This window comes from Halyomorpha halys, unplaced genomic scaffold (assembly GCF_000696795.3).
Source record: "Halyomorpha halys isolate HHAL.00 unplaced genomic scaffold, Hhal_1.1 Scaffold131.1, whole genome shotgun sequence".
Taxonomy (NCBI): Eukaryota; Metazoa; Arthropoda; class Insecta; order Hemiptera; family Pentatomidae; genus Halyomorpha; species Halyomorpha halys.
This window is the reverse complement of record NW_027116732.1, coordinates 681516-691077: the sequence shown is the minus strand read 5'-3', so window position 1 is coordinate 691077 and position 9562 is coordinate 681516. Positions and strand designations below refer to the sequence as shown.

General features: G+C 37.7%; 1 protein-coding gene across 1 annotated transcript in view; it reads left to right on the top strand.

The window, feature by feature from the left end:
* The window catches only part of LOC106678260 (dihydropteridine reductase), a 16572-nt gene extending 11238 nt beyond the window's left edge, over nucleotides 1–5334 (top strand). Inside the window, exons 5-6 of the mRNA XM_014416679.3 lie at nucleotides 683–875; nucleotides 5179–5334. Of these exons, the coding sequence (XP_014272165.1) occupies nucleotides 683–875; nucleotides 5179–5293 (308 nt within the window). The 3' untranslated portion in view covers nucleotides 5294–5334. The remainder of the gene's footprint in view (nucleotides 1–682; nucleotides 876–5178) is intronic.
* Nucleotides 5335–9562: the final 4228 nt, after the last annotated feature.

The window sequence follows — 9562 nt, the reverse complement described above, 5'->3', positions numbered from 1 at the left end:
CCTATACCCCATCCTAGACTCTGATCATATACCCCATATATACCCCATCCTACCCTATACCCCATCCTAGACTCTGATCATATACCCCATCCTACCCTATACCCCATCCTAGACTCCGATCATAAAATCCCTGTTCACCAGTTTGGTGATCCGAACATCCAGGAATGTGATCGTGTGGTGGACGTTGTCTCTTCTTCTTTTGAGCGCGGAATGTACTGCGCGGGAGACTTTTTCGATATAGAACAGGCTTTTGATCGAGTCTGGCACTGCTTTGCAAACTTCATAGATTTCTACCTTCTACATACTTTCTCATTTATAGACTATTCCAAGTAAACCACAATGGTTCCTATTCATCCCTCTATTGGTGTTCCTCAAGATAGTAACCTTGGCAAACGGTCTAAACTTCCAATTCATAATAAAAGACAGATCAACATGACTGTAAGATGGCCAATCTGGACATATATGGAGTTGAGCTTTGGGGCTCTATTAAACCTTCGAATTTCTTTCGTATTCCTTACAATCCAAAATCCTTTGTAAATTCCTCAATGCTCCTTACTTTGTCACAAATTAAGTCATACATAAAGACCTCAATGCTTTACAAAAAAATTAAGTACCCTGTTTAATTATGATAATACAATAGTTATCATTATTGGTTAGTGGAACTAATGATTAGTGCTTTCAGATATGATTGGGTACGGAATGGCCAAGGGTGCAGTGCACCAGCTGACCAAGTCCTTGGCAGGTCAAAACAGTGGTTTACCGCCAAAGGCCCAAGTGATCTCTATACTTCCTGTAATTGTCGATACTCCTGTACACCGTGAATTATATCCTAATGATGATTGGTCTAGCTGGACTCCTCCCGAGCATATTTCTAGGTATGAAATCTTAATTTCTATTAATATAATTCATTAATATAGATCATCAATACATCGATTCTTCTATTCTGGTTGCAACTTTAACAAAAGTGGTTTGGAAACTCAAATAACGGTAAGACAGCAGGTCGAGTCATTACATATTGGGTTTTAAAGATGGCGCAAATCAAGTTCCGGCCAAGACGTACCTACTGAATTTGAACCTTTCGTGAAAACGCGTATATATACATATATACTTATGAGAAGTCGGATGAAGATAAAAAAAAGAAAAAGGGGCACAGAAATAACTTACTAACTCGCTGGAATAATACTGCTTTATTTCTCCTCTAATCTCTCTTATATACATTTTGTGTGTTTATGTATATATATGTAAGTTACGGCCTCAGTGAGATGTTAGCTGACAAAGGCCGTCAGGTGATCGATTAGGTTAGCTGATTAAAATGTATGTATACAGGTAATGGAGCAAATAAAGTTAGTATCGACGTCTATCTACCTTTTCGCATTTTTTAAAGTCACTTCTTGCTGTCACTTAACTTATATATACATATAAGTAACAGTACTTCCATATCTTATCATATTTTCCTGATCCATGGAAATTATTAATAGTTAAAGATACCTAAACCCCAAAAGCCGCCAGAAACCCATCCTCCTATCGTCCTATCTCTCTATTACCAATCATAGGCAAAATCCTCGAAAAGCCCATTTTAAAACGCCTATAACCCATCCAAGATTCCGATCATATAATCCCTGATCACCAGTTTGGATTTCGAATATCCCACTTCCGATATGTAGAACAGGCTATTGGACGAGTCTATGCACTCGGGACTGCTTTACAAACTCCGTAGATTCCTACCTTCTACATACTTTTTCATCGATAGATTATTCCAAGTAAACCACAATGGTTCCTATTCATCCCTCTATTCGCAGTCCGCTGTTGTTCCTCAAGGTAGTATCCTTGGTCCAACCCTTTACACCGTCTATACAGCTGACATCCCTACCAATCCTAACACCACGTATGCTGATGAAACATTTGTGCTCGCTGTTAATAATCGCCTTTTGATTGCACTCCAAACTCTCCAATCCCATATCACAGCCCTTGCAGAATGGTGTCGTAATAGAAGAGGAAGCAAGGTTAGAAACGAGTGGGTTTGGGTGATTAGGGAGTTTGTAATGTATGAAATGATCGGTTAGATATGGAACATTAAGGTGTTTATGTATGATTTTATTTGTAACAAAGTAGGGATCATTTAGGACTTTACAAATGATTATGATTGCAAGGATTGGATACGAAGGAAATTTGAAGGTTTAGTGGAGCCCCAAAGCTCAACTCCGTATGTCCAGATTGGCTTTATTATAGTCATGTAGATTAGTCTTTTGTAATGAATTGGAAGACCGTTTGTCTAGTAAGTGCTGTAATAGTCAGAATCGATGTGCAGTTTCTTGTCTTTTCAGTCTTGTGTGAGGATTCCAAGTTAGTCGTTTTTCCAGAATTAGTCCAAGATCTGTTCAACAGGAGTAAGATCTAAATTATTAAAGGAGGCTGTAGGGCAGTCGGTAGACGTGGTTTAATGGGATTTGTTGGGATTTATTTTAATCCTCCAATTACGAAACCATTCTCCGAGGGCTGTGATATGGAATTGGATAGTTTAGGATACAATCAAAGGGTTATTACTAACAGCGAGCACACATGTTTCATCAGCATACGTGGTGAAAATAGTGTTAGGATTGGTTGGGATTCAGCTGTTTAGACGGTGTAGAGGATGGAAACGAGGATACTACCTTGAGGAACAGAACACCAGTGGACTGTGAATAGAGGGATGAATAGGAACCATTGTGGTTGTAGTTGTATTAATTATCTATCGATGAGAAAGGAACGGATGATGAGAAAGTATGTAGAAGGTAGGAATCTATGGAGTTTGTAAAGCAGTCCCGGATGCCAGACTCGATCAAAAGCCTGTTCTACATCGATAAAGACTCCCGCGCAGTACATTCCGCGAGATAAATAACATAAAAAATCAGTGAATACTAAAATGACTTTATTCTAATATATTTACAAGAACTACATGTTACTCAGTCTCTATCTTCTAACTTATATCTTACTTAGCTATCTAGTCTAGAAAATATATATGTACTGTGCAGAAGAGGGGATAGTAAGAATAAGGAAATAAGAGAGGGGGTTTTGACCAATCGGATAATTTTAGGAGACTAGGTGGGGGAGGTAGAGAGCCTATGAGATTTAAAAGTAAAGTATCTGAAGGGGGGGAGAAGGGGAAGGCCTGAATTGAACAGGGTGCCCCCTTTCCAAGAAATTGGAATGACCCAAGGACTCGTGAGAACTGACTTACATGTGTTAACCATAAAATAGTTAGATTGATGCAAGTCCATTGTGAGATGGCAGCTTGTACCTGCTGCATGTGTCAACCCTTGCATTGTCTTTTACATTGGTATAGAATACCATAGAAAGGTCACTTCCTCTATGGTCAGTGTCTGTCGAAATGTGCCAGATGTCTATAGTTTATACTATATAGTTTATAATGATAGTCTATTTATAATAATAGCTGTTAAATAATATAGCGTTCGTTAACTCGCGCTCCAAAGAAGACGAAACTACGTCCACCACACGATGATATTGCTGGATAGTTGGTTATTCGGAATCCGAACTAGTGATCAGGGGTTATATGATCGGAATCTAGGATGGATTATTGGCGTTTTAAAAATGAGTTTTTCGAGGATTTTGCTCATGATTGGTAATAGTAGGACGGTAGGAGGATGGGTATTCTGGCGTCTTTTGGGGTTTAGGTATCACTTTAACTATTGATAATTTCAATGGGTCAGATGTGGAACGGAGTTCGGCGTTATATATGTAGGTATGGAATATGGCTTACCGAGGAAGAAGTTTTAGGATGTGGGATGTTTTTAGGTCGTGTCCAAGAGCTTGGCGGGTAGGTAATCTTTGAATGATACTAGATATCACTGAAGGATGAAACGCTTTAGGTGGGAGGGTCATTTGGAGAGGAATATTTAGTTGTGCTTCAATGCATTCAAGGCGAATTGGGTTAAGGATATCAGGATGAGGAATAAAGGTTTTAGAAAGGTGTTGTCCGATTTTTCTTTATCAGATCTGGTCCAGGTTTTGGAATTCGGTGAGAAGTGGGTGGTTAAAGTCTTTCAAATTGAACAGTTTTTTGGTGGTCCTCCAAAATTATTGGCATTAGTTGTAAGATTCGTTGCAGGGCTAAAAAAGAGACACTTAAATGAGGTAAAAAAGTAAGCAAATAAACAAAAATGAAATTTAACTGAGGTGTGACTAACTATGATTTAAAATATATAAAAAGTTCTATAAATTAAAATTTCCGTTTTCAACAATTGTCAAAACCTTTTTGTTTACTGTGCATCTTTTTTCATTTTTTTTTAAATTTACATTGTTCATTTTTATAGAAATAATCATAATTAGCAACGCGTTAGTTAACTTTTACTTTTGTTATCCTATTTAAAATGTGTCTTTTTTACCCCTGATGAAGCCCTGCTAGGTGGGGCGAAATGTTTAACAGTTTTGTTACTATTCGGGGTTGACTTGGACTGTTTTCATTTATTACACACGGTCAATCAACGATCTTCCAGAAAATATATCTGGTTTTCTTCATGTTTGATCGGAGAATGTTTAGCATCTTATTCCCCACTAATGTAGAGGCTAATGAATCCGCCTGAGATCGAGGTCAGTTTGTGGATAAGGTAAATCTTTTGATTTTTATGAGAACATCATGTGCGAACCTATCACACATGTGCAACTTTGAAAGCTCAGAGATAAAGTATGCGGGCTTAAGGATCTTACACAGATAACTTCACAGGAAGAAGTAAAGAGGTATCTATCTCATGAGGCACAGTTCTGTAAGTCTTCGTGATTTTAAAAGAGGTTACAACCGCCGGCCCTCGAGGCATACCCAGTATCACATCCTTTTCATAGTTGGGTATGTAAGGCCCTAAAATGAAACATTTGTTTTTCTTAAACCTTTACTTTTTGCAATGTATTCCAGTGAATTCGATATATTAGACACAGAATTGGGATATTTTTGATCCACACAAAATGTTGAAAAACCCATGAAAAGTCACTAAGGGGCCAATTACCTTGAGAAAATCAACAAATTTATAAATTAGATCAGTAAAAATATTCTATGAATGCTCTATTTGCGGTTTCAGCTAAATGTATTCAATAGTTTTCTTTCTTATAAATAAAATGTATTGTTTACCCTTATGACTTGCTGTCATAATTAATGGTACACTAGTAAATTCAGAATGTTTGTTTCAGCATAATATATAAATGGATTACTGTACCTCAAGAACGGCCACCGAACGGAAGTCTTGCATCTTTATTCACCAAGAATTTTAAAACTAAATATGTTATAGAAGATAAATTTTTATAAAAAATAAAAATATTAACAATCATTTATTGATATACAATAAATTATAGTACATAATATATTCTGTATCGACAATATTAAATAGAAAATGAAGTTTTCATGAGGTAAATAATCAGAACTTATCGTGTATGCCTCTCAGGTGTGGGTCATTGGTAGGGAAGTGGCCCATAAGCTTACTGTTCATCAAAGCAAAAGTGAAGTCAAAATGGAAGGTTTAGGTCGAGGTTAATAGGAATGTATGCCATTGTAATCTGAACTGGAACAGAAGGCAGCCAGTGATTGGCTCGTACTCTTCCCCTACTCCTATGCCACTCCCCTAAGGCCAGGCTTTTCGGCTTCACTTTTTCTGCTAGGTTATCCTCTCCGTTATTCTTCTTCCTCTAAGGCCTTAATCAGCGCTCTATAGCTCCTGTGATTTTCCCTATCAACATGTCATCACAATCTTTTGCTCCTGTTTCTTCCCTATATTCCACTAATAAAACGACTTTGACAAAGGTTTTTGAAGAATTTGAAACGGAGGCGAAACAACCAGGGGTCCAAATCAATGAATATAATACTGCTTACATCTTAACGTCAAAAAAAAATTGTGAGGGGATAAATATGTTAAAATAGGAAATCATATCCTGAAAATGGTCGAAACCTTTAAGTTTTTGAATGCAGTAATAACCGAAAATAATTAAATGATGAATCTAAAAGTAAGGTTGTCCACTGGGAATAAATGCTGAGGATAAATCCCCAAAGGACTATTGGAAGATCGGCCTGGTTAAAACTTGGTAGAGGAAAACCACGCTTCAAGTGGCTTTGGCTTTGTAAACGTTAAACAGTTTTGTTACTATTCGGGTTTGACTTAAACTATCTTCATTTATTATTACACACGGTCAATGAACGATCATTCAAAAAATATATCTGGTTTTCTTCATGTTTGATCGGAGGATGTTTAGCATTTTATTTCCGACTAATGTAGAGGCAATCTTTGTCAGATTACCTTTTATGAATCCGCCTTAGATCGAGGTCCGTTTGAGGATAAGGTAAATCTTTTGATTTTTATGAGAAGATTTTGTGCGAACCTATCACACATGTAAAACTTTAAAAATATTTGCCTGGTCACTAATGCTAGAGATGGAGGAGGATTAACTGTTAAAGGATTAAAGGAGTTAAAGGAAGGAAAGTATAGGGTGTTTTTTTAAGCCCGATAGAACTTGAAATTGTAAAAAATAACACAAAAAATTAAATTGTAATCAAAAATTTTTTTTTATTCGAAAGATCAATACGTGACATTAACATTTGAAAATGATTTCGGGCATATGGGCACCGCGGCTGTTCTTGACGAAGCGCATTCTGGACGTCCAGTTTTGGGCCACTTTTTCGAGCACTGCTGGCCGTATGTCACGAATAACACGAACAATGCTGGCCTCCAAGGCGTCAATTGTTGCTGGTTTATCAGCATAAACCAGTGACTTCACGTAGCCCCACAGGAAATAATCGAGAGGTGTCAAATCGCACGACCATATGCGGCAATTTTGCTTATTAACAAACCCGTTAAGCCAAAAATGCGCCTCATCGCTGAACACAATTTTACAGAATGCGCTTCGTCAAGAACAGCCGCGGTGCCCATATGCCCGAAATCATTTTCAAATGTTAATGTCACGTATTGATCTTACGAATAAAAAAAAATTTTTGATTACAATTTAATTTTTTGTGTTATTTTTTACAATTTCAAGTTCTATCGGCCTTTAAAAAAAACCCTATAGCTGTTGAGATAGTGAAGTATCTAAGCCTCAAGTAGTAGTTTGCTTTAAGGATTGATGCTTTGAAGTTAATGTAGTGAACAGTTCTTTAAACTGATCAGCATTCATCTTGAGTTAAGTTGAAAAAGTACTTACGTTTCAGCCGTACTGAAAGTTCGTGATAACCTGCAAACATTAATGCTTTTAATGTTTGAGGCATTGTTGTAAAACATCGATGTGTAAATAAATAAAAAGTACTGACTTTGATTTTTGATGATTCATAACCTATAGCAGCTTCCACCGCTTTATCAAATATAGCATCAGATAGCTGCAACAGTTTCGCACGGATATTATTATCTACTATCCCTCGAATAAATTATGCCCTCCATTCACACTCGAATTTATGTAACCTTGACACAAATCAATGTTTTTGTACTATCACATTTGGCCTTGAAAATGAATAGTTCCCTAACACCTCAACCAGATAGTCATAAGGCTTAGTAACCAGATTAACAGGGGCAGTGAGTAAGCATAATACACTATGATAAGCATAACAACTATGATAAGCATAATAACTATGATAAGCATAATACACTATGATAAGCATAACAACTATGTGTAGTAAGAGTTCTTTGACTAATACCTCTCAAGTCGAACCAATTTTCAAGTCTCTTACGGTATTGGTGAAAGGTCTCTTTAGAATCATCAAAATATTCGAATTTGAAACAAAATTGTTATTATTTTGAGATAATTGGCTATTCTTTATTACTTGAAGAGTTTCACTGTTCTGTTGCAAGACAGAAGCCATAGTGGCCAAAATTGTTTTTAATTCCGAGTCCATCCTGGCAATGGACAATGTTGAGTAAAGAAGAACAGGTTGACTTACGTACAATTTTAATCATGTGCTACGAATCCTGTTTTATCCTCGTCGCCACTTGTTGTAAAACTTTGATGTGTAAATAAATAAAAAGTACTGACTTAGAAACATTTCTTATATAATAATTATTGACATAATTATGAACACTTTATATTATCTATCAACAACAATCACAAGACACTTAACACACTGACTCCAACGTATCTTGGAAAAACCTTCTCGACTGTTACTATCAATAATCGTTACAAAATCACTAAAGGTATTTTTAAATTAAGAGGATTAATTTCCTAACATTGCCTATGTCGAGGGGATTGTTATTATGATTTGTTAGTTTGACTTAAATCGACAATGTGAGGTACTCTATACCAGGAGGTTAAGTAGCTGGGACAGGATGAGTCAGCTGCGAGCCCTTAGTCTTCGAAGGATGGAAATTTCACTCTGCAGAGTACGATTCTGTAGTCAAGAAGGGAATTAAAGTTCTAACTGGGTACGAGCCGCTGGTCCTTACGATAGGAGAGAAGGTATAGGAAGGAGAAGATATTCAGAGCAGGCTGAATGAAATAAGAGTGCATACAATTCCAAAAATAAATATCACAAGAATGTATTATGAATGTTTCACTATTAATGCTGTAGTAATCTTTATTGATTCAAATGACGCATTTTTTTCCCCTAGCACCTATAGAAAATTATATTATTGAAATTTTTATATATATACATTTACATTGATTGTTTTTTTACTGGAGCATTGCTCCATTCTAAGGACAGGTTGAGATTTATATTTTTAGGAGTTAATACAAGGTTAAGTAGACGAGGTGCTAGGGCGCACTTCGTTTCCTAAGGTTTTCCCTACATACTAAAAAACTAGTAGACTAAAACTAAAACTAAAGAGTGTCCTTACAGTTCATTTCAATGGTCGATACATCATTGGCTACGAGGGTGGAGGTCCTTCCAGCGTACTGGAGGGGGCGCTGGTGTCAGTGATTGGAAGAGTGGATTGGTCAGATGTTTGAGGGAGTCGAAGAACTTGACATGCCTCCGATCGATGAACTCTGGTACTGTAGGTAGTTCAAGGAGCTGATGCACTGCCTAACCATGGTTGGGGGTCAAAGTTCTTCATTTTGTGGGACCGCCACTCAATGAAAAAAGTCGACGTCCCAGGCCGGATTCGAACCGGCACCGCCAATAGACATCAAATTGGTAAGACTGTGTCTTAACCACTGAGCTATGGGCGGCCCGAGGCTTCTTCTTCTTCCACAATGTAGTGCTGACCATCCTCCACAGCATACTATCCTGGAATCCCTGAAGGTGGCGCTGCGTGCCGTCAGTGAGGTATGTGAAGAGTGGTGCCCCGTAGAGAAGTGCCGGCCTCAGAATGCTCTTGTAAACTTGGAGTTTAAGTCGCAGAGAGAGCGCTGGCGATGTGAGGAGGTGGTTTAGTCTGTAAGACCGCCTTCGTACAGTTCTCGTTTTCTGGTAGAGGTGAGTGGAGAACTTGAGATGACGGTCCATCTTCACGCCCAGATGTACTATCGAGTTTGAAGGGGAAATGATGGTGTTGTCCCGTTTAAGCGACTTCGGGAGAGTCGATCGCTTGTACTGTTGCTGAGCGAACACTATGCAGTCTGTCTTAGCTGGGTTCATGGTGATGTTTAAATTACCCAGGCGTTG